The 26,702-nt window shown below is 41.3% G+C and overlaps 1 protein-coding gene across 7 annotated transcripts in view; it reads right to left on the reverse strand.

Moving 5' to 3' along the window:
* Nucleotides 1-26,702, reverse strand: part of ARHGAP26 (Rho GTPase activating protein 26) — a 460,619-nt gene that overhangs the window by 179,381 nt on the left and 254,536 nt on the right. For all 7 annotated transcript variants that reach the window (XR_012090832.1, XM_038006566.2, XM_008014813.3 and 4 more), the window contains 2 exons: nucleotides 12,261-12,326; nucleotides 7,715-7,789 (listed from right to left, as the gene is read on the reverse strand). Coding sequence is in view for 6 of the 7 variants with exons in the window: in XM_038006566.2 (XP_037862494.1) it covers nucleotides 7,715-7,789; nucleotides 12,261-12,326 (141 nt within the window). In the remaining variant the exon portion in view is untranslated. The remainder of the gene's footprint in view (nucleotides 1-7,714; nucleotides 7,790-12,260; nucleotides 12,327-26,702) is intronic.

Raw genomic sequence — 26,702 nt, forward strand, 5'->3', positions numbered from 1 at the left:
CTAGAATGTAAAGAATTAGGAGAAAAATTAAACATTAAAAAGGTGAAAAATGTTGGTGTGTTTAAAATATTGAGAATTATTGAAAAACAAACAGTAAAGAGATTTGTTTGCCTTTAGAAAAATATGTATACAAACTCCTTCAATGGCCTCCAATATGTATAAAAGAATGATTACATGGTGATATATAAAAGTAGTGGAAAGGGGAAAATGACTCACTATACGGATACCAGTCAACTGGACAAGTATTAGAGGAAAAAGGAGAGTTTCCATTTTGCATGACAGATTTTAAGGGAAATTAAGGTTTTTGTCATTCTAGACTGGGTAAGGGTTGTTGTTTGTTTGTTTGTTTTTGAGACAGAGTCTCATTCTGTTACCCAGGCTGGAGAGCAACAGCACAACTCAGCTCACTGCAACCTCTGCCTCCCAGGTTCAAGCGATTCTCCTGCCTCAGCCTCCTGAGTAGCTGGGACTACAGATGTGCACCACCATGCCCGGCTAATTTTTGTATTTTTAGTAGAGATGGGGTTTCACCATGTTGGCCAGGCTGGTCTCAAACTCCTGACCTTGTGATGCACCCTCCTCAGCCTCCCAAAGTGCTGGGATTACAGGTGTGAGCCACCGCGCCTGGCCTGGGGAAGGTCTTTTATGGCACAATTTGTTTAGAAAAAAGATAACAGACTGGATATCATAAAAATTTAACATAGGCCAGGCATGATGTCTCGCACCTGCAATCCCAGCACTTTGGGAGGCCAAGGTGGGCAGATCCCTTGAGCTCAAGAGTTTGAGACCAGCCTGGGCAACATGATGAAACCCCATCTCTACTAAAAATACAAAAATTAGCTGGGCATGGTGGACTACCTGTAGTCCCAACTACTCAGGTAGCTGAGGCACAAGAATCACTTGAACCTAGGAGGTGGAGGTTGCAGTCAGCCAGTATAACACCACTGCATCCCCACCTGGGTGAAAGAGTGAGACCCCATCTCAATAAAATATTCATAAGATAACAAAAACAAATGCACCATAAAGTTTAAGACAAATAATAATCTGAAAAAACATATTGAAAATATAGCCTATAGATCTAAAAAGGTCTTGTAATCAAAAGAAGAACGCACTGCCAGGTGCGGTGGCTCACGCCTTATAATCCCAGCACTTTGGGAGGCCAAGGCGGGTGGATCACTTAAGGTCAGGAGTTCGAGACTAGCCTGGCCAACATGGTGAAACCCGGACTCTACTAAAAAGATACAAAAGTTAACCTGGCGTGGTGGCATGCACCTATAATCCCAGCTACTCAGGAGGCTGAAGCATGAGAATCACTTGAACCTGGGAGGCAGGGGTTGCTATGAGCCAACACTGAGCCACTGCACTCCAGCCTGGGCGACAGAGCAGGAAAAATAATAATAATATTAAAAATAAAACAAAAAAACTTTTTTAAAGAAAAAGAAGAACATACCAATAGAAAAACAGGCTAAGAATACAAACAGGCAATTCAACTAAAGTAGTATAAATCAGCAATAAACATGTAAACAGTACAACCTCACCCAAAATTACAGAAATGCAAAATTAAATTTAAAAAGGTACTTTTAAAAATGTTTATAATTTATATGCAAAACAGCAATACACAGCATGGCAAAGATGTGGGGTATAGGATATTCTCCTCAGACTTTGCTAACTACAAACTTGGGAATATCAACTAAGAGCCTTGAAAACATGTACATACCTTGACCCAGCAATTCAACATCTTAAAATAAGTCCTGAGGAAATAATTAAAGATGCGTATAAAAATTATAACAGCTAACATTTTATATTTAACATGTGAAGGCTCTGGACTCAGCAACCCACAGGCATCTTTTCATTCCATCCTCACATTACTATGGAGGCAGGAGCCATTATTACAGATGCGGAAATAGATGACTAGACCAGTGTGAATCATTTGTCTACGTCAAAGAAATAAGCAGTGGAACTGCAACTTGTCTAATCTCAGAATGCATGCTCTTAATCTCTGCTGCCTCAATGGGGATGTTTACCCTCTGTCCTGCCTCCATGGGAATGTTTACCTGAGTGCTTTCTAGAATGATGAAGAATTGCAATTAGCCCATGTATCCAAGAACAGGGGACTGATTAAAAAGTCATAGAGCATCTATGCTATATGTGCCTAAGAAAATCATACTCTAGAAGAACTTGAATGACATGTGACAATAGACACTCTATAGTGTTACATGAATAAAACCTGTAATATCTGCACAGTGAGTTTAATTTTGTAAACATACTGCTATATTTATTATAGTATATTATACCATACTAAATTTAAAAGGTAATAACATTTTGATGTCATATGACAAAACAGTTAATAAAGGTTAACTCTAGTCTATAGAACTGTTATTTTCTTCTACGTTTTGTATTCCTCCAAACTTTCACAATGACCACTCATAACTTTTCATTAGGAAAAAATTTATTTAAAACATGTACTGAGAGACAGGAAGAGAGACAGACATACACTGAACAAGTATATAGCTGATTAATATATTAAATAGTATAGACAAAAAAGTTGGGCTAAAATTTGGAAAGATTTATCTTTACTTAATATTCAGGGGGGAAATCCCCCAGACACACAGAAGGTATTCTATTTCTAGGAATCTGCAAGTCTTTGAGAGTCCTTTTCACTCTCCAAAGACTAATGACTTCTGTTGCTAGGAGGAAGGGATCAAGTGTAGCTCTTGGTAGGACACTAGTACAAAGCCACACTGCACTTGCTATGAGGAATTTTAGCAAGCTTTCTTAAGGAATCCTGATCAGTACAAAGAAGACATTCTCAAAGTGCTGGCTCTTATAGTCCTCTTCCAACCCAAAGTCCTCCAATGTATTAAGAGTGCAAAAAATAAACTCCAAGTAATCCAAAAAAGTCTCTGGTTTTACTTAATTCTCAGCCCTGTTTTTTTTTTTTTTTTTTTTTTTTTTTGAGATGGAGTCTTGCTCTGTCATCCAGGCTGGCAGTTCATTGGTGCAATCTTGGCTCACTGCAACCTCTGCCTCCTGGGTTCAAGGGATTCTCCTGTCTTAGCCTCCTGAGTAGCGGTGCTACAGGTGCACATCACCATACCTGGCTAATTTTTTTTATTTTTTATTTTTTGGGATGGAGTTTCATTCTTGTTGCCCAGGCTGGAGTGCAATGGAGCAGTCCTGGCTCACTGCAACCTCTGCCTCCCGGATTCAAGATGTTCTCCTGCCTCAGCCTCCCGAGTAGCTGGGATTACAGGCATGTGCCACCACACCTGACTTTTTTTTTGTATTTTTGGTAGAGAAAGGGTTTCACCATGTTCGTGAGGCTGGTCTAGAACTCCTGACTTCAGGTGATCCGCTTGCCTTGACCTCCCAAAGTGCTGGGATTACAGGTGTGAGCTACCACGCCCAGCCTAATTTTTGTATTTTTAGTAGAGAGGGGGTTTCACCATGTTAGCCAGGCTGCTCTCGACCTCCTGACCTCAGGTAATCCACCTGCCTCAGCTCCCAAAGTACTGGGATTATAGGCGTGAGCCACCATGCCTGACCAGCCATATTTTCAATAACCAAAACATACTACTCCACTTTTGAGAGCCTTGGACAGATAAACCAAATCTTACACAGTACCTGGCACATAATAAGCATTCAATGAATTTATAATAAAGAAATAGTTAATGAAAGGTTCACTCGGCCCAGCCATCTCAGGGGAAGGTTTTGGAGCACAGGTGCCATGTTTATTTTATACTCTTGGCTAGCCAGACACTACCAGTACCAAGAATTGATGAAGTTGAGGGCGTGTTCACAAAAGAGAAGATGAAGCTCCTCCTTCAGGTCTGGAGCCCTGGTGATTCTGTAACTGAGAGATTCAAACTTCTTTTTTTTTTTTTTTTTTTTTATTCAAACTTACTTAACTGCTAGGGAGAATCATGTATACCATTCTCAACTTTCAATTAGATGTTGCACTGTGGTCATCTCGCAGCTCTGGTTGGATCTCAGATTAGATTCCAGTCTATCTGTAATGTCCTCCTGGCAGAGGCAGCTGCCCTCGTGACTTTCAGCTGCTAGTTATTACTTTTTCATGACATTTCTCAAATGTTCATGATTATTTTCTCTATCCCCAGGAAAACCAAGGAAGAGAACAAGACAAATATCTTGTGTGAAGGCCACTAAGAAAAGTGATAAAAACAAGATCCTTTCATAACCACTCTTTTGCTTAACACAACTGAGCTAAAGTGGTTCTTTTTTAGATTAGCAAAGCAGTCTAAAATGTCATATTTCTTTTCATTAGTGTCATCTTACATAATAATCTGTCATCTTTGAAATCTCTCTGCCCCTTCTGTTCTCCCATATCAAGTTGGTTAAAAGTCCTGTTGATTCTCTCTCTATACTCATTTTGAGTCTGTCCTTTTTTCCTGACTTCAGAGCACCTGGTTCAATCTTTGATAGGGTTTGCCTTACCTAATCTATTACAACCATCTTCCGCCTCCATGTCTTTCCATAATCAAATACATGCTCCACATTGTAGCCAAGATTATGCTCCTAATGCTAGAATCTGATATTGTTACATCTGCATTAGATAGACTTTTTTTAAAAAAGCTACCCGCAGCCATTATTTCAGGAAAGCACTCCTCCATCATCTTATCAATAATCCTGTTCAGTCCACTGGGTTTCAGGGACTAACCTCGTCCCCACCTCAACCCTCCACCCCATCTCCCATATCCCCCAACACAGGCAGAGGATCCAGGCCATCTGCTGTGGACCATGTGACTGGTCTGAGATTGAGAAACAAATCATGTGAATGGCCCCATACTGGACAAGCAAAGTCCTCACTGGAGCCTTCTGCCAACACGGCCAAGAAAGGCACTCTCTTCTTAGTGACCACAGGCTCCAAGGACTGCAGAGGCTGAACCTGTCTGGTACACTCCCTCAGAGAACAAAGCCACACCAAGCCCAAAAGAGGTCAGAGAACATGAGAAGCCAGAAGAAGGAAGGGGCAAAGGATCTAGCAAAAGTAAAGACATCACTGGCATCCCTGACTCTGCCATGTTTCTGTCTTGGATTCACCAGTTATGTGAGCAAATAAATGCTTTTTTTTCCTTGTAAACTATTCTGAATTGTCTTCTTGACACTTTTGTGTGCAAAAGCATCATAATGGATATAATCCCACCATTTAGAACTTTTAATAGTTTCTTACTTCCTATAGAAAAAACCCCAAACACCTTGGCTCAATATTCAAGTTCCTCAACAAAGGAGATCACCTTAGCTATTCAACTTTAAAACTCTCCTGTCCCAACCTCAAGAAAGTCTTTCAAAAATTTTTTTTTTTTTTTTTTTTTAGATGGAGCCTCACTCTGTCACCCAGGCTGGAGTGCAGTGGCGTGATCTTGGTTCACTGCCAGCTCCGCCTCCCGGGTTCACGCCATTCTCCTGCCTCAGCCTCCAGAGCAGCAGGGACTACAGGTGCCTGCCACCACTCCCGGCTAATTTTTTGTATTTTTAGTAGAGATGGGGTTTCACCGTGTTAGTCAGGATGGTCTCGATCTCCTGACCCCGTGATCTGCCCGCCTTGGCCTCCCAAAGTGCTGGGATTACAGGCGTGAGCCATCGCACCTGGCCTGTCTTTCAGAAATATTAAAATAATAATCATAGAATCAATACCCTTTGCTGTAGCCACCGTAGACCCTTTGTTCAGAACACTTCCTGAATTGGAATTATTCTTCTACTCTCTCCTTCACTACACTACTCAATCTTCTAGACCCGGCACATATTAAGCACGAATATCATACTTTACATGACAGCTGTCATACACACACATATTTCACCCTATCAGGACTCCTTACAGAAAAGGAACAGCTCTTTCTAAAGTTTAATCTCTAGTACCTGACATCTGTTCTAAACAGCAGACACCCCACAAATGTTTGCAGCTCTGGTCAGAAATGAAAAACTAAGGATTGACAGATACTAGACTCTTAATTCTTCTTTATATTAGTATTTCTCAAAAATTAAGCCTATCACCATACAACCCAGCAACTGCACACTCGGACATTTATCCCAGAGGAACAAATATACACTCACACAGGAACTATATATGAAAATTTACAGAAGCTTTATCATAATTGCCCCACACTGCAAACAACTCAGATGCCCTTCAATAAATGAATGGTTCAACAAAGTGCAGTATATCCATACAATGGAATATTACTCAGCAATAAAAAAGAACTATTAATACATGGAACAGCAAAAATAAACCTTGAGAAAATTACACTGATTGAAAAACAATGCCAATCCCAAAACGTTCTCTATTGTATAATTCCATTTAAATAATAATCTTGAAATGACAAAATTATAGAAATAGGGAACAGATTACTGATTGCCAGGGGTCAGACACAGGGTGCAAGGTGGGAAGTGAGGTACGAGCTTATACAACATCACAAGGAATCCTTTTAGTGATGGAAATGTTCTGCATCTTGACTAAATGAATGCCCATATTTTGGTTGTGATATTAAAATTGTGTTTTGCAAGATGTTACACCTTTAGAGAAGACTGGGTAAGTGGTACACAGGATCTCTATATTATTTCTTACAGCCGCATGTAAATCTACAATTATCTCAAAATTAAAAGTTTAATTTTTATAAAAACTAACCATATATCAAATCTTAAACAAAAAAAAAAAAAACCAGATACTCGTTGCCAGAGCACCTCACAAATAATCATAGTTTCAAACAACAGATCTCACACTAATTAGCAATACAATAGGGTTTTGGTTACAAGAAGTGAATGACTCTCTCTAAAAGAGGTGAAGACAGTCATTCTGGCCAACATGACAGAAGAGATTTCTTTACATAAGAAAGCTATTTTCAGAAAGTGGGATGGCAAAATAAATTACAAATGCTAACACAAGAACTGTCCCTGTCCAAAACACTGAGCTGGGTACCCCAAGTGATAGTCCATCTCTACAAGCTACGGCTTCCATGGGGAGGAATAACAGCCTCTGTGAAATCTGATCTGTTTGCCATTTAGATCCATGTGACTCATGGAGGCTGGCTGCACTCATATCTAAAAATATAGGAAATCTGCAGCCTAAGCAAATTTGGCTCATGGACTCATGGGCTTTTGATTCAAATACCGCACATTTGGAGTCAGTGGTTTTATATTTGTATCAGCCAGTGGCAAACGGGGTACTGCTGCTCAAGTGACAAGTATTCAGTTGAAATCTAGAAGCAAAGAGGATCAGAAGATTTATCTGCTTATATACATTTTATCTGAGAGTTACATGACACCTGCTCAGTATCAGGAACATGAACTCTGAGGTCCTCTGGAGCCCAGAATGATGCCTTTCCTTGGGCAGTGGGTGTGTCCCACTAAATACCTGCCCCAAAAGAGAATGGAGGGAGTCATGAGCTATTAAAGACAGAGTAGGGTGTGGCGGTCACATGAGTGACAAGTACCACTTAGACCAGAAGCGCTGAACCTACAGACAGAGAGGGTGTGGTGTCTGGGCCCTGGCATTTTTTATTTTGTCCAGTCCTACTCAGAACCTTTCCCAGCAGCGCCTGAAGCCATGACAACTGACTGATGAGGCAGCTGACTTCTGGGTGACAGCTCATGGATACCCTGATTCCTTTGCCACAGACTGTATCTACACACAGACCTGGTGACTTCTCAGAGTGGGCCCCCCACCCAGGGACCGGCCTAGCAGAGCCACTGCCACACTCACCCATCAGGACACTCAGCAACTTCTGCACTCTGGAGTTGACCCCCACAATTCGATACAGCCCTTGCTCGTTGATCCCTGAGGAAAGAAACAGTGATGATTTAATTAGAGACACGTCAGAACACAAATCAGGCCAATCCAGCCAAGTGTACTTTTTTTTTTTTTTCATTTTCTCAGTCCTCCTAAAAGCTGCTCTAATTAAAGTCCCCTGTCACTCAGCTCAGCTCTTAGCAAAGGAGTGGGATTTGGTTCAGCTGTCTAGGATTTCACGGATGTGCTGCACACTTCAGCCCTCATGTTAGTTCAGTCATCAGAGGCGAGAGCAACTTTCCTTTTCTCTTGCCAAAGGCAGCATCTGAAGAGTTCTAAAAGACGCAAAATGTACACTTTTAAATATGTCATATTTAACCAGTTTTTAAAATTAAAATGCCAAAAATGACATGATTAAAAATCCATACAACAGAAAAAGACACTTTATAACCTATTTTTACATATAAAATAAAAATATTGAAGTGTAAGACCGTTTTTAATTTTAAGGAATGTTAGCCAAGACTGAGAAATTAGAAGATCCAGTCATTTATAATATAAATATTCTTTATCAAAAAAAGACCACCTTTATTTCATTCAACTGTACAATTAGACTAGTAAGGGTTTACTTTTAAATTAAACATCTAAACAAAGAATCAAAAACCAATCCACTGCAGTGTTTCTGTTCATTTAAATACATGGATTAGATCACCACTGTACCACCTACAAAAGAAGGCAATTTAGACCAGGTGACTTGAAACAATTTTTCTTCTGTTAGTCCCAGGCCCATCATACCTGACCCCTCTCAAGTAGCAGAGCTCCAGCTTCCTATTTCATTCCTCTGATGTCCATTCTTCAACCAGTAGCCAAAGTGAACTGTCTAAAGTACAAATTAGTTCATATCACCTCTTAAAACCCTCCAGTAGCTTCCCATTGCATTTAGACCATAACCAAAACTACTTGGGATGGCCTATAAGGCCTATACTATTGAGCACTGACTACCTCTGGTTGCATCAACGACCACATGCATTCTGCTCCACACAGTGGCCTTCCTGTCACCTCAGTGTGCCAAGCTCATGGCCCCATCTCATAGCCTTTGCTACAGCTGTTTCCTCTACCAGGACTGCTCTTCTCCCAGAGCTTTTCATCATTCAGATCTCAGCTTCAATGCAACTGCTTCAATCTAATGCAACCCACAATCAATACCACTGGTCATTCCCTTACCCTGATTTCTTTCTTTATAGCCGTTAACAATATCTGAAATTATCTTTTTTATTTGATTCTTTACTTGTTTTTTTTCTGTTACATTCTCAATAGAATGTAAACAGTAATTGTGTCCTGTTCACCATTATATCCTCAGCCCCTGGATCAGTCTATGGTACACAATAATAAACAAAACACTGAGTTTATACTCCATCAAGATCAGTATAAAATACTTAGAGGCCAAAACATAATCTTTCAGAAGAAATTCAGGAAAGGATCAATTCTGCAGTACTTTCAACAATACCTATGTAGACATGGAACTACCGAATAAAAAAGAAGTGGTCTGGAATGATAGGATTTTACAGCTAAAGAGGACCTGTAAACTCGTGTACATCATTCTGGATGATTCATGGACTAGGAGGCCCTGGTCAAAACCTAAGTGATGGGTCCCAAGTTACTCAGTGGCAGAAACTTGATTCGGTAACATGTCAGCTCGGGAGCTTGAAAAGTCTTAAGTTAAGTGTCTCTACTTCTATCCTTGTGCTTTTCTGGAACTTTACACAATCCCACCTCCCACTGGACAATTGTCAAATCCCAGAGAGTATGGAAAGTCTGTTCATCTCTGGTCACCATAAATACGTACTCACATACACACACCGCAATAGGGAGATACCCATTTTTTTCAACTATTTATGCTAAAATGGCACCTAACTCATACTGTCCTTGTATCTTCTTTGTGCTCAATGAAGACTTTCTTAGAAGTTAAAATACATCATTTCCTTTTTCATTTTAGAGGGGAAAGAGGAACTTGTACACCTCTTCTCCTACTTATTGTATTTATTTTGTAGTTTTACATCAGAAAAATTTGTCCTCCTGAGCTACCAGTTTGCATTTACTGCAGACTCTGTGAACAGTTTTAAATGATTAGGTTTCTTTCTTGATTTTGGCTGCTAAAACATGAGAGATGAACAGGTGGCCAAGTATATGAACTTTACTGGGGAAAGAGTTTTTTTTTAAGATTCGCTTTTGGCTCCATTTTTGCGCCTCTACCTTTAAACCCTGTACATTTTATTCTCAGTCTTTTTAAAATTAAAAAAAAAAATTAAAACCTCTGTTGAAAATTAGGCTGTGCACAGTGGCCCATGCCTGTAACGTCAGCACTTTGGGAGGCCAAAGCAGGCAGCTCACTTGAGGTCAGGAGTTGAAGACCAGCCTGGCCAACATGGTAAAACCAGCTGGGCATGGTGGCGGGCACCTTTAATCCCAGTTACTCAGGAGGCTGAGGTAGGAGAATGACTTGAATCTGGGAGGCCAAGGTTGCAGTGAGTGGAGATTGAGCCACTGCACTCCAGCCTAAGCAACAGAGCAAGACTTTGTCTCAAAAGAAAAAAGAAAAAAGAAAAATTACCTTAGTAATGAACACTTCAAAAAAATTTAGAAACTATAGGTAAGGTAAATAGATGAGTCACAGTGAGACAGTAAAAATCAGCAGAGAGCCACTGAGAACACAATGAAACCTGTACAATACTACTGCTCCTCTCCCCACTGCTCCCAGAACAGGCTCATACTGAGTAGCTGCTTTGTAACTTGCATTTTTCACGTATTATAAATAATTTTTTAAATGCTGTATGTCTGTAATCCCAGCACTTTGGGAGACCGAGGTGGGCAGATCACAAGGTCAGGAGATCAAGACCATCCTGGCCAACATGGTGAAACCCCGTCTCTACTAAAAATATAAAAACTTAGCTGGGCGTGGTGGCGTGTGCCTGTAATCCCAGCTACTCAGGAGGCTGAGGCAGGAGAATCCCTTGAACCAGGCAGTCGGAGGTTGCAGTGAGCTGAGATGGTGTCACTGCACTCCAGCCTGGGAACAGAACGAGACTCTGCCTTAAAAAAAAAAAAAAAAAAGGCCGTATGTCAAAAAATGTATTTCCATTGCATTGTTAGTGATTCACAGTTTTTTACTACACAGACATACCATTGTTGATTTAACCCATTTTTTAGACATTTGGCCAGTTCACAATTTTGTACCTTAACATCGCCACTGTGTAAACATCCTTATTGTTCAATCTGGCCCATATCCTTATTTCCTCAAGACCAATTCCCAGAAATGTCACCTACTTCTACTTTATATTCTCTGGATATATCTTACCTTTACAAGCTGCCTTAAGTCTTTGTTTAAGGGAGGTACAGGAGAAATAACTGAACATTTTAAAAAATGTTTCCACACATTACAACTGTTTTGGAAAAAATATCTTTTGACAGTATACATTAAGGGTAGGTTTTTAAAATCTCTTCCCTTTACTTAATGCCTCACAGTCCTTATGAAAAAAAACTGTGTATTTCTCAACTGGTAAGAGTTATGAGTCCTGCTTTAAAAGAGAGAATTTCTTTCCACTACTTAAAAAGGGCTGGTAGGCTAAGAGGCTATAGAGTAAATGAGATTCACATCTCTGACAACGGTTCAAATCAAATCCAGTGGAAAGATGGTTAATAGTTTTTCTCAGTGGTACAACAGACCAGCAAACTCAAAGCTCCAAACTGCTGGAACTGAAGAATCTCCTTTGTGGCAGTCTCTGAAGAAGGGATGGAGACCATCAGGATGAACCAGCTTCCTTGATCTTAATGTCCTGCTCCCACAGACCTGGGAAAGATCAGTGTGAACATGGGCCTGACCCCTTCTCTCCACCTGGGTGGTCCCCAGGGACTAGCTCCCCAGGACATCTTGGGTTCACAGACCCCAAGATGTCTGCCAGAGAAAATTCAGGGTGAATTAGACAGGAAAACAATTACATCTTTATCTTCACTAACCTACAACTGACATTAAGCATTTCCTTTCTTTATGGATGGAAGCAACAAATCACAGGAGCATTAGCGGTACCTGCAACTTGGTCAGAAATCACAGGCATTTCCATAACACATTACAATTATTATGGATATCTTGAAATATCACTGCTCCCAAATTATGTCAGTTATCAGACCCACCACTATCGCTTACAAACTGTTAACAAAGAAACACATATATCATGATACCCTGTGTTTTTTAATATTTTAAAAACTGAATTCCAGTAACTGGTTTCTATAATCCTACGTATTTCAGATATTTAACACATTCTTCTCATCAGCCAAAGAAGTTGGTGACACAAAATCAGTTAGGACCTCCTGCTTGAGACCAACATAACTTGTGGAAATCCACTGACAATGGCACTTGGGGAGCTAATGAGTCACTTAAAGTCAGGAAACAGCAGGTAGCAGGTCTGACTCCTCACCAGATGCATGACCTTCTATGAGAACAATGCCATCTGTTAAACTACTTTACCTCTGGTTTCCACAGCATGGATGCATTTCCTGATTATGCTGAAGCCAATGCTGTCCAACTGCGCAGCTGAAAGTGCAAGAGAAGGGCAGTTAAGTTGCTAGCCATGGAAATCAACCTCAGGATAGGGCTTAACCAATCCAGGATGAATCAATCGCATGCTGTGGTCACACATCCTTTTAATGTTTCCCAGTAACAGTACAGGAATAACATCATAATAATAGTAGCTGGCATTGAGAGCTTTCCATATGCTAGGTATGGTTTTAAGTGCTTTGCATGTATTATCTCATTTAGTTCTCATAGTAACCTCAAGTTGTAGTAACCTGTAAAATTATCTATCAGGTGATAGCTGCAGGTGAAGAAACTGCAGCATAGGGTGATAGGTACCTTTACATTGTTTTGCTATTAACAGAAGCTGTAGAACTAATTACAGTCTCCTTCAAAAAGCACAAATTAAGTGGTCCATAAATGTTGGGTAAGTGCTTAAAATAGATTATCTCACTTGATCCCAGTAAGTCCTCCACATTGACATTATCATCAGCCCATATGACAGATGAAGAAACTGAGGCTTGGTAAAACTAAATATCTTGACCAAAGATGCAGAGCCAATACATGGAGAACTGCTCTAGAGCCCATACCATCAAACTGCCTTAAATGTGGCCCTGAGTTTAGTATAATTCTGCTCAGGTGACTAGAAGAAAGGAAAAATAGAACAAAGAAAAAAAGAAGAAAAATGATTCAGAGGAAAATTAAAACAGCCAAGAACAAAGACACTACCTAAGGAAGCAGCACGAAGGCAGTGGGGCCATCCTGCAGGGGGAAATGAGCAAGTGGCAACAGGGTTCTCACTCAGAAAATAAATGATCAACAGCAGCAGCTTCTTCCACAGAAGAGAACCAGACAAGGCTGGAAACTTCTAACATGACAACAAGGCTGGAAATTCCCTAAAATTCACCCCCATGTTTTGGTGACCCAGTGATAATCTTTAAGAATGGGTTCATCTTTGACCTTCTTAGGACAGTGGGACAAGACATTCTACCACTTAATGGTCAGAGTGGAAAAGAAAATGCCAGAAAGTAGAAAAGCAAGTATTTATAGACGATTTGTGGTCATCTCAGGGAAAGTAATAAACTTGTAATACATGAGAAGTGAGCAGAACCTGAACTCATCTCGGATCTAATCCAAATTGAATCTTTCTTTAATTCTTAGCATATATGGGTAAACTTAGATGAGTATTTTACTTTTTTATTTTTGTTTTTTTATTTCCATAGGTTATTGGAGAACAGGTGGTATTTGGTTACATGGGGGTTTTTTTTGTTTTTTTTTGTTTTGTTTTGAGACAAGGTCTTACTCTGTCGCCCAAGCTGGAGTGCAGTGGCATGATCTTGGCTCACTGCAACCTTCGCCTCCTGGGTTCAAGCGAGTCTCCTGCCTCAGCCTCTCTAGTAGCTGGGATTACAGGCACCCACCATCACATCCAGCTAAGTTTTGTATTTTTAGTAGAGATGGAGTTTTACCATGTTGGCCAGGCTGGTCTTCAACTCCCGACCTGAGGTGATCCACTGGCCTCGGCCTCCCATAGTGCTAGGATTACAGGATTGAGCCACCACGCCCAGCCTACACGGGTAAGTTCTTTAGTGGTGACTTGTGAGATTTTGATGCACCTATCACCCAAGCAGTATACACAGCACCCTATTTGTAGTCTTTGTTCCTTACCCCATTCCCACCCTTTCCCCCATGTCCCCAAAGTCCATTGTGTCATTCTGATGCCTTTGCGTCCTCATAGCTTAGCTCCCACTTATGAGTGAGAATATATAATGTTTGATTTTCCATTCCTGAGTTACTTTACTTCGAATAAGAGTCTCCAATCTCATACAGGTAGCAGCAAATGCTATTAATTATTCCTTTTTATGGCTGAGTAGTAATCCATCATATATATATATCACAGTTTCTTTATCTACTTGTTGACTGATAGGCATTTGGGCTGGTTCCACATTTCTGCAATTGTCAGTTGTGCTGAAGATTTTAAAACATGTTTTTAATCCCTAAGAATTCCCAAAATCAAACTAAAAAAGAATGCTAATTCCTAAAACAACTCTTCCCAAACTGAAATATTAATAGTTCCTATACTTACATGTACAGTTATTGCTTAGTGATGCTCATTACAAACACACTCAGCCTCCAGGATAGTAAGTAAAGTACCAGAAAAGAAACAGAAAAACAATGTTTTTCTCCCTGCAGATTACTTGCCATACAAATCATTCTTTTTATTCCCTTAAAATGGTAAGGAGCCTATTAACTCAATCCCTTGTTTTTCCCAGTATAAATAAAGTATTTGCTCTGCACATTGTGGCATCTCAAGATTTCTGATTACAGGCTGAAAGTCAAATCAAAATAATTCTTTCAAATAAAACTCAATTAACTCATGCAGCAGGCATTTTTCAAATTTAGTAACAACCTATAATACAGAAGCCAAATACCTGCTGGAATCCAGGGAAGGATTTAAAAAAAAATAACAGCTTTATTGGTATATAATTCATATACCATAAGTTTACCCATTTTAAGTGTATGATTCAGCAATTTCTAGAGTATTTACAAAGCTGTATATTAATCACTATTATCTAACTCCAGAACATTTTTGCCCTCCTCCCTACCCCAAACACCCATACACATTAGCCATTTCTTCCCTTCTCCCAGCTGTGGGGAGAATTCCTTTTCTATGGATTTGCCTATTCTGAATACATCACATAAATGGGAATCATACACTATGTGGTCTTTTATGTCTAGCTCCTTCTATTTAACATAATATTTTCAAGTCTTAGCCATGTTGTAGCATCAGTACTTCATTTCTTTTTATGGTTAAATAATATTCCATGGTCCAGATACATCACGTTTTATTTATCCATTCATCGGCCGATAGATATTTGGGCTATTTCCACTTTTTTGCTGTTGTGAATAATGTTACTATGAACATCTGTGTACAAGTCTTTGTGTGAATTGGTATTTTCACTTCTCTTGAGATACACCTAAGAGTGGCATCGCTGGGTCACAGAATGACTCTATGCTTAACTTTCGGAGGAACTGCCAAACTGTTTTCTAAGCAGCTGCACCAGTTTTCATTCCTACCAGCATTGTATGAGGGTTCCAATTTCTCCTAATCCTTGCCAACATTTGTTATTGTCTTTTTTATTATAGCCATCCTAGTGGGTGTCAAGAGGTATCTCATTGTGGTTTTGATTTTTATTTCCCTAATGACTAATAATGTTGGGAATCTTTTCATGTGCAGGGAGGATTTTCATTCCTTTATACAGTAGTCACAATAGAGCCTACCGGATAGCATTTGTCAGATGGGGAATTACTTTTTGTGCTAAAGGAGTTTTCCAAAATGTTTATAACTACGATTTATTAGTCTGGTGAAGCCTTTTAGTTCTTCTTTTGAGAGGCGCTTAAGATCATCTTTTCATAGGAATGAGAATCGAAGAAGTCTGGGAGAGAAAGAATTGTCATTTCACACAGTGCTATGGGGAGCTGCAGACATGGATTCTGAACTTGGATGTTTTAAGAGTAGGCTTGTGAACATGGTCTTATTCTAGGCATCGACGAACTTCTGCCCAGACAAAGGCTATTTCTTTACCCTCTGAACATCAATAAAAGTTTTGAAAAATTGAAAATAACCTAGCATCTGACAGTGATGACCCCAGTGGTCAAAATGTACAAGCATGTAAAGCTATCAGCCCAATTACTGGACATAACCCTCTAGAGGAAAATCAGTCCTTGAACCTTTTTTTGTGGCACTGTAGGAAGTGGATCCTTTTCTAGGTAAATAATATTTAATGGAAAAGAATAAAATGGACCCTTCCAAATACATCCAGAAAATAATCACAAATTTACCCACTATTACAATTACTTCTTTTGAGAAACGGCAAAGCGAACACCCCACATTCAACCTCTGAATAAATGTTCCTCCTTTGGTTTTCCCAATGTTAGAGATTTTCCAATTTGTTTTAAACCAGCAAACTCCTTTTCTTGGAATAACTCTTACACAGATGTTATACATAAAGGTCTTACATATGATATGTGTAATCCAGTGTTTCTCAGTTTATCTTAGTTGTCTAAGTTCAAATGGATACAATATTTACATATTGCAAAGTCAAACATTATGAGCTCAAGATAACTCTGTTAGCCTCTAATGTATTAAAATTGCATACTGATGATAATTATTTATAGTCTATAAACAGATAACACTGTGTTAAGAAATGGAATCTCTTTCAAACAACAGCTTCCCCAACAAGGAATTCAAGAAATACAGGTTAGCAACCACTGCTTTAAACCTCTAAACTGGAACTAGTGTAAATTATCACACTGCCCACTGCCTGGGGACCCCCATCTCTGTCTCTTCTCTTTCACAAACACACATGTACATGCATGCACACAAACACACACACAGAGCTTGATTTCTCCTCTCATCAACCTGAGTTTCCTGCTGACATCATGATTAGATTACTAATAATTAACAACTGTTTTATTATTTATCAAGGACCAAGTACCATAATGTGATAGGGACTATAGTGCACACATAACCAGATCATTAGTCCTGATCTCTGCCCAGTAGGGATATAATCTAAGTTAATTGAGATCTCCTAGTCTGAAAAGCAAATTCCCACTAAAAGGTTTAGAACACTATCACTACCAAGCCGCGTTTGCTAATGACAGAAAAAGTCTGAGTGACCCGCCAGATGGAGGCGGCTGTCCTTAATCCCCTCAAGCAGGTGATTCAGCTCTTTCACTGAGCCAAGGCTCAGAAAAGGTCAGGGATTTATTAGCAATTTCTGTATCCTTATAATCTCCAGCAATAATCTCTCATTAAATATCTACTAGGCTTGCATTAGTCCCTTAATTTGACTTGCGATGAGTTGTCGCAGGACCTGTGGCTCCCAGGCCCGACATCCACCATCCTGCAGTTGAGGCTTCAGCTGGTTTACTTCCCTCCCTCAGCCTCAGGTTCAGCTCTGCTCAGTGTACACACAAGGCCGCCCAAACAGTTGTCTCATCATGAATCCCAGCAAAGCCTGCACGAAATAACCAGGTTGGCCTCCCAGGTTAGAAATGTGCCATCCTCTTAACTTTCATTTCAACTTTTGAAGCCTTGTTGCTTTGTCTCCTTTCAGACAAAGAAGCACGCTAGGGTAGCAAAGCCCATTTTCTCCAAGTTCTCTAGAGAACATGTGAACACAGGAGAGGTGGGTTTATGCTCAGGAACCTTGAAGAATCTTAGGGAAAACCACAGAAGCGGGAAGAGGATGTCTTGGGCTATCATGCCTAGGATATGAACCCCGGGAGGAGGGAGGCAGGTTACATCCAGAGACTAGCTGTCTTACTGCAAAGGGATTAAAAGAACAACTATAAGGTATAATCATACACTATAAGGTATAATCAAATTATTTTCTTGTCTAAAAGGTGGAGGCTTGAATCGCTTGAACCCAAGAGGCAGAGACTGCAGTGAGCCGAGATTGCGCCACTGCACTCCAGCCTGGGCAAGACTCTATCTGAAAAAATAAAAATAAATAAAAGGAGGAGGCTGGTGGGCCAGGGAGACAGACATGGATTTTAGCATAACTGCCACTGCTATACAGCCATAAAGTCACCATCATGCCCTGAAGCTTTTGGGACCTCACCTGAGATACTTTTCCCTGGCTCTTCCCAGATATTTAAAAAAAAAAAAAAAAATGAGGTGTGTAGGTGGTGGGAAAATTATAACAAAATCACAAGTATCACCCTGGGCACCACTCCTACCTCCTACCTCCTATATCCAAATTATCACCAAGTCCCTCAATTGTATCTTCTAATGCCCCTCAATTTTGTCCAAGTTTCTCCATCAACACCATCACCACCCTGATCCCCACCTCAATCATCTGCTGCCAGGATGACTGCATTAACCTCCTGGCTGGTCTTCTTACACTTCTTGTTCCTGTCTGCCCTCTGCATTGCAGCCCCCATGGTCTTGACAAAATCAGAGCATATCACCTCCCTGCAGCACCTCACTGCCCTTGGGAGAATAACCCCAATCCTTACTTGTTCACAAAGCTCTGTGTGACTGAGCCCTGCCTGGCCTCCAGCTTCTTTAGGGGCCACTGCCCCAGCTCTGAGCACCTAGCCACACTGGCTGTCTTTTAAGAACATTCAACTGACCATGCTTTCTTCCCACCACAGACTGTGGATTTCGCATGGGAGCCCTTTGGCTCCCAACTCACATTGCCCTCAAGTGTCCCTTCCTCAAGAAACTCACCCAGACTTTCCCACCTAGGTTAAAGCTCCAATTGTGCACTCGGATACAGGACCATCAGCCTCTCTCAGACTATGATGCACCACTGTAAGTTTACATTGATATGCGGGATTCTGTGAAAAATGTCTACCAAACTAGAATACATATTCATGAGGGCGACGGTCCAGGTATATTTACTTCACTGGCTACTACAGTTCTCTTTCACCATCAACTATAGCGCTGGATATGAACTGGAAGTGTGTGCATGCGCATGTCATTTTTCATTTTGGATACACGAATAGGTAAATTAGTGAATGAATGGTAGAGAGAGCTGGCCGAGGGGCAGTGCGTCAAAATGACCTTTCAATTTCAACTGATATAAATCCTATGAGAGTAGATGAGTCCTTTTAACCTTTGGTCCTCCGCTTTCTCATTTTTTTGTGTGATGATATAAAGGTTAAATAAAGAAATGAATAGGCTGATCTAACCACTTCCTTCCTTCCTGTATCAATACAGGCATGCCACTGGGTCCAAGAGAAAGGAAGAACAAAAGTGGCACAAGCCAAGCCATGAAACATAGGAGACGAAAGCAAGTTTAGGTTTTCCTGGACACTTTTAGACCTTTTGCATTTTGTCCATCAAGGCGTTAGTGAGTAGTGGAACCAAGATTTTATTTAACTTAGTCTGACTCTTGGGCTCATCCTCTTCTACTCTTTGCTTTCTGCTGGAGATAATCAGAAAGGAACTGGGGGCTAGGGATCAAGTTTTGTGGATCCTGCCATTTCTATTCCAGCAGCAGCTCTCAACTCCAGTGAACAACAGTGCACTTGTGGAAATGCAGATTCTGGGCCCTCTCCCGGCAATTATCCATTAGTACATGCGAGAACCCCACTTGGAAAAACACTGTAGTATATACTAAGCAATTAAAATGATTATCACCAAAAACATTGAGCTGCATGTGGTGTGAAGCTGGGGCCGAGAGGAGGGCTTCTCCGTATTACACTAACTTGGCCATCTAAATGAGGGTCAAGAGGGGCCTGAGGCCTGAGGGTCAAGAGAGCTCCTGAAACACAAGAATTCTCTGCTAGAGCTTCATGCTACCCATGAGATCTGACTCCTCAGGCTCAAGAGCCCCTCTTCTGAAAATCACTGACCTGCTGTTGCTCAACTCCAACCTTCGGTATTCAGAAAACCAAGAAATTTGGCAAGAAGTGGCCAAATCACCCAATCTGAATAGAAGAAAACTTTCCATACTATAAGTCGACTGATGGACACATATATATAGTCTATAAAAACAGCACACTAGGACATGTCCCCAAACTACCCCACACCTGCATCCCTGAATTCTAACCAAACCCTGGGGAGAGAAATCCTCATCCAAAGGAGAGGAGCTAATCTACTGAATTAGCCTCAGCATGAACTAGAAAGAGTTACTGTCCCTAAAGCTGGTATTCAACAGGTTATTCCTAGTCTGAATTTTTTCCCCAGGAAACTGATTCAATTTTCCTTTAAAAAGAAAAACACAGAACCAAATCTTTTTTGTTGGAGAAATGGAAATTTGCTGGAAGCACTGTAGGTTATGCATAAAAACAAGAGGATTGAGGTTGAGCACCCTGGCTCTCGACTGTAATCTCAGCACTTCAGGAGGATGAGGCGAGAAGATCGCCTGAGGCCAGGGGTTTGAGACCAGCCTGGGCAACATGGTGAGACCTCATCTCCACAAAAAGGTTAAAAAAAAATTTGCTGGGCATGGTGGCATAAACCTGTGGCCCTAGCTACTCAAGAAGCTGAGGCAGGATGATGGCTTGAGCCCACGAGGTCGAGGTTACAACGAGCTATGATCGTGCCACTGCACTGCAGCCTGAGCAACAGAGTGCCTTAACAGAGGTTAAGATCAACCTGCCTCTTAAAAAACAAAAACAAAAACAAAAAAACTGAGAAGTAAAGGATTTCTAACACGGACGGATGGATGGATACAGGAAATTGTCGAGGTGCTGTGAGCAGACCACTTCAGGGGCATGTTCTCACCACAGAAATTTACTCAATTTTCCAATGTGATTTGCTCTTTATAGAGTCTGGTTGGTCTCCCTCATTCTGAATTTAATCAATTTCAGCACCCTTAAAAGCCATTGAGAAAACCACCCACATTGAAATGAACGTAAATTCCACCTGAAGAATAATTTTCAATTTTCACACACACAGAGGAAGACCAGAAGGGCTTGCGTGTTTCCCCTAATCATGTGAAGCCCCAGGGTCGCCAGGGCTCCCTGGGCTGTGGCCCCTGGAGAACTGTCCTCATGGTGGCAGCTCTCAGAAGCTTCAGTGGGGCCCAGGAAAGGTGGCCAACTGATTCTTAATTATCCAGGTGTGCATTCTCTATTGTGGGGGTTACCCACAGCCAATTTTTAATCCCAGATCAGCACTCCAAGGACCCTCAGGCACCATCCCACTCCACTGCCTCCTGTGCCCTACACCAGACTATTCTCTGCTCCCTGGCTGGTATGTTCAGAAAGCATCAACTAACTTTAATATTAACTTTATTAATATTAATATTAATAAAGTCACACAGACAGAAGTGTATGTAGTAGAAACTGAATGAGCTATAAAGCCAGACAGACCTGGATGAGAACCCTGCCTCAGCCATCTCTGGCTGGATATGACCTTAGCTTCACCTTTTTGAGGCTCACCTTCCTCACTTGTATAATGGGGGTAACCCAACAGGATGCTATGAGGGTCAAACAAAATGTATAGCAACTGGGATTTACTTGGTATTCAATAAATGATCATTACCAATATTACCTAGTATTACCAAATATTAGAATGTTACTATATCCTTATATTTGAATAAAAAACCTTCCAGTTGATAAAATACTTCTCATATTCAAGTTCATGTTATCTTTATGATAATCCCATTGGGTAAGTCTTGCTACTCTTCTTACTCATAACTACTATGTTTTCACACTAATGAGTGTAATGAGGGATAATACATTACAGTTTATAAAATAAATTAATAAACTATAGTTTATTTGATTTTCCCAATATCTCTGCTAAGTTTTTATGATGAGGAAAGCCAGACTCATCTTAAGTGGTAACAACAGCAATGATAACCGTGGCTAACACTTTCTGAGCACAGACTACATTGCTCTGAGCTACAGGTGCATCATTTTCTTATCATCATCATCATCATCATCATCCCTATTTTGTAGATAGGAAACCTATGCTTAGGCAGGTTAAGGATTTTCTGTAAGATTATGGCGTTAGTGAGTAGTGGAACCAAGATTTTATTTAACTTAGTCTGACTCTTGGGCTCATCCTCTTCTACTCTTTGCTTTCTGCTGAAGATAGTCAGAAAGGAACTGGGGGCTGGGGATCAAGTTTTGTGGATCCTGCCATTTCTATTCCAGTAGCAGCTCTCAACTCCAGTGAACAAGAGTGCACTTGTAGAAATGCAGATTCTGGGCCCTCTCCCGGCAATTATCCATCAGTACAAGCGAGAACCCAACTTGGAAAAACACTGTAGTATATACTAAGCAATTAAAATGATTACCACCAAAAACAAACAAAAATGACTTAATTTAGTCAATTGCCAGTATCTATACCACATTCCCTGTTGGACAACAACTATTTGCCAGTGCTATGCATCTTGATATGGAATGCTGGATTGTGCCACTTTGGTATATGGGATGATTCCAAGAGGTTCACAAACATTTCTCAGTTATACATTTATTTTAATGAATATTAGAAATCTACTGATTTATCACACATAGCATAATATATTTCTTTTTAAAATAAACTGAGGTAAAAAAGGAATGAATTGGTTTAAAACCAGTAAGAAAATTAATAATAAAAGTAGTATATATATATATATTTTAAAAGTCAGCCAGGTGTGGTGGCTCACACCCAGAATCCCAGCACTTTGGGAGGCCGAGGCAGGTGGTGGATCACTTGAGGTCAGGAATTTGAGACCAGCCTGGCCAACATGGTGAAACCCTGTCTCTACTAAAAAAAAAAAAAAAAAAAAAAATAGCTGGACGTGGTGCAGGTGCCTGTAATCCTAACTACCTGGGAGGCTGAGGCAGGAGAATTGCTTGAACCAGGAAGGTAAAAGTTGCAGTGAGCCGAGATTGTACGACTGCATTCTAGCCTGGGTGACAGAGTGAGACTCCATCTCAAAAAAAAAAAAAAAAAAATCATGAAGGTGACAGAAATAATAAATTGGGGAGCTCAAGTCCTAATGTGTCCCAGAATAGGCACTATGTTCAACCTGGCTGAAAGAATGAGATGGGAGAGGACCATATTCTACCTGTAAGATATTCTGTTCCAGTAAGGTTATCCTTGATCTTTGCTTTCTCTCACACCCTATATCCAATTCACACACCACATACAATCCATTAGCCAATCCTGTCACTAATAACTTAAAAACATATCCAGAATCTAACTACTCTTCATATCCATTGCTAATACCTTGATCCAAGCTGCCATCATCCTCTGCCTGGACTGCCTGCAGCAGATCCCCAACTGCTTCAATTTCTCCCCTCCACCCTCGCACAGTTTATTCCCCACCAGCAGCCAAAGTCATCTTTCAAAAACATACGTCAGCTCATGTCATGCACCTGATCACAACTCTCCAGTAACTTCTCTTCACACTAAGAATGCAGTCTTATCTCCTGACCTCACATGGTCTAGCCCCATCCTACCTGACCACTCACCCCGGAGGCCTCCTTCCATCCGGGCACCACTGTCCTTCCTGATATTCCTAGACACAAGTAGCTCATGTGACCTCAGGGTCTCTGCACATGTTGTTCACTCCATCAACAACACCCATCTACCCACTCTTGACACGCTTCCCTCCCTCCCTTTGTTCAGGTTTCTTCCCAAATGTCACCTCTTTAGAGAGACCTTTCCTGCTCCAGGTATCTAAAATCGCTCCCCTCTCCCTTATCCCCTACCCACCGGTCCTTATTTTTGCAGAGTACTCATCCCTACCAGAAATTATACCTTTGTCTAGTTGCTTACTCTTTGTTGTCAATTTCTTTTCATTGTACATGCTCCATGAGAGCAGAGACAATCTGCCCTGTTCATGACTAATCTCAATAAATATTTCCTGAAAGAATAAATACAATCCATGTTTTCACCAGCTGAAACACCAGGAGCTGACAGGCCAAAAGTCCCCACGTTCCAGGAGCCTCGAATAGGGACAGGTGGCTGCATATACTGGTACTTTCTAGAGTTCAGGGCCCCTGCAGTTGGAAGCATGAGACAAACAGGTTTGACAGAGATTTCATTCATACCCTGACCTCAAAGCAAGAATACTGCTAGTCAGAATTTTCTCCCTAGCCTACCAGATACAAAGGCATCTTTTTTTTTTTTTTTCATTGTTTCTTGAAAACAAACACACAGAAAAATAAGCTGAAAGAGACATACAGTAAAGTAAAATAGGTAGCAGGAACAGAAACAAAAATCTTTGCCTGGATGGGAATAAACCTACAAGCTCTCAGCCATAGTTAAGGGAGGCTCTAAAGACTGTTCCAATTCTTGGCAAAAGACAGGCCTCCAAGGTGACAGCACGTGGGTTCTTGCACAGCACAAGCTGAGGACTATACTTCTGTCTGGCATGGAAGGAGTGTTTCTTCGTGGGTTTCTGCTTCTGCAATCTCCTAGTCCACCTTAAAATTCCAAATCAGAATAGCAGCGAAAGAGCAAGGCTTAATGCACACTGCAGTAACACTGACCAGCTTAATCAGGACCATTTGTCTCCTACATGGGGATCTGGACATCCTGAGAATGAACTACACAGTGGCCTCAATTCCCTTCTGCCTTGAGGCCCGGTGGTTTTGCACTGATTTCTCAACTGAAAGAGATCATCACTAGCTTTCTGAGGGTGGAAGTGTTTCAAACAGAGAACCAACTGCCTCTGCCCATCAAGGTCACTTTCCTGCCTTTACCTATCTATCCTCTTACCTCGAAATGCTCTAAGAACAATTTGTTGGTCACAGCAAACTCTGAGGCAGGGAAGGGCAAGGGAAAGAGAGGGCATTCAGAATCAAAGGCCTAAGACTTGAGCCCTGGTGTCTCCACAAACCGCCTGTGTAAGTTGTGGATACTTCACCTCTCTGACCCATTCCCCTCACATATAAGATGCAGGTGTTGCGAAAATCAAATAAGGCAATGCCTGGAGGAACTTTAAAGAGACCATACAGCGCCATGCTTTTATATAAATGGGTTCTGGCTTTGGATAATGATGACACTATTGGTAATAAGAAGAATAAAGGGCAACATTTAATCATTGCTGATAATACCAGGCACCACTGAGCAAAGGATGTCCATCCTCATCTCATCTATTCTTCCAAAAAAACCCAAGACTTAATTATTAAAACTATTCCCACCTTCAGACAAAGAAACTGAGGCCTGGAGAAATTAATTTCTCAAAATCACACACTCAGTAAATCTTGAGGCTCGGATTTCAAACCACGTGTGGAGTACTCCAGAGCTAACACTTCTAAGCACTACTCTACCCTCTGCTCAGTCTTACATGCTAAATGTGAGCTGCAGGCTCTGACAACTCCGATCAGTGCAGGGAGTGACCAAGTTTGCCCTCAGAACAAAGTCTCAGTTTTCACATCTGTAAATGGGGTCAATAATAGCATTTAGCTCATAGGATTCTTAGGAGGATCAAATGACATCATGTATATCAAGCAGTGAACATGTTGCCCACTCCACAGTATGTACTCAATAAACATTAACCACAATAACTAGAAGCCTATACTCGGTGGCAGTGGGGGAAATCTTTTAGTCTCTGTCTCAATAACCCCTTGCACTGGGCTTTAGGGGTTAAAGATGTAGCCAGGGGCCTGCTCACTGTCTCTTGGCTGAAGCCCAAACTGGGATGCCAACGGGTGGCTCATACCTGCTCAGGCTGCAGCCTGTTGTCAGTACAGAGCCCACGTCACTGAGGGAAAGGGGAATATTAGGCCATGGCAAAGGCATACACTGGCTGCATCTGCCAATCTAAAGCTAACTGAGAGAGAGGGTGGAGTTGTTAAGTGTCTTTTAGGACAAGCAGAAAGGCTTCTGACTATCCAGGCAAGTCCAAAGAGTACCACCACCAGTCCTAGCTTTGGGTGCCAGGGTCTCATCAAACAAAATAGCTGGGAACCCAAATAATAAAATTTCTGCAAAAACAAGCTCTTCCTGCCCCTTCTTCTCTCTCCAGCCCCCTGCCCTCCGAGCCAGGGCTATTCTAGAGCTGGGGTATTACAGCTCAACTAAATATAATTCAAGCTCAATGCACCACAGCAACTGTGTTGCACAGGCAACTCATAACGAAAAGTGAGGTGTAGAAAGTCAGCACCTAGGGAGAGCTAGAATTATACCACCTCGCCTGACTGTGGCTCGAAGATGAAAGTGGTGGCCACGGAAACTGCATGCACAGGAGAGGGGAGAAAGGGGAAAGAAAAAGGATGTGGGGAGGAGGGCTGGAAGGAATGCAGGCGACGGAGGGAGGGAGAGTGTCTGTCCTCTATCAGCTCAGACCTGGCAGGCCTGGAGAGAAAGCTGGAGGGGATGCTGCACTCAGCTGACTGCCTCGTGGGCCAGTGCACAGGAGGCCAGGCCACTGTGCCCATTAATGCCTTCCAGCCTTCTCAGGTTTAAAAGGGGAAATGTTCTATTTATAAGCCACCGACCAGTAGAGACCTGGCAGCCTCTGGATGGCTCTGATCCCAAAAGGATCCTGGTTACCGGTGGCTGCCTCCTCCTGCCTCTCAACTGTGGGTGTTCTAACAGCAAAAGGCCAAAGGTGACTAGAAGCAAAAGAAAAAAAAATCCTCTTTTCTGCCCTCTGCTGCTTTCATGAGACGGTGGATTTTTGGTAATGGCTGAAGGCTTTAGAAGCCTTTTAAAAATAGTGGCCCAGGCGATCCCATCAAGGCTTTCCCTACAGTTTTCAAGCCTAAATCTCCTTTTCTGTTTTACAGATCAAGGGAAGCTAAAGCACAGAGATGAAGGAAATGTACAATCAGAGGCACAACAACGGGAAACAGAGCAATGGTAATGATGTCCCTCCCCATCTCCTCTCCTGGTCCTCAATCTTGTCCTCATAAAACAAGGCAAACCTGAATATAACACCATCAGGGAGTTTGCTCTGAATGAAGGCCCAAAGAAGGATGAGTGGATGTACAGAA

This window comes from Chlorocebus sabaeus, chromosome 23, assembly GCF_047675955.1.
Source record: "Chlorocebus sabaeus isolate Y175 chromosome 23, mChlSab1.0.hap1, whole genome shotgun sequence".
Classification (NCBI taxonomy): Eukaryota; Metazoa; Chordata; class Mammalia; order Primates; family Cercopithecidae; genus Chlorocebus; species Chlorocebus sabaeus.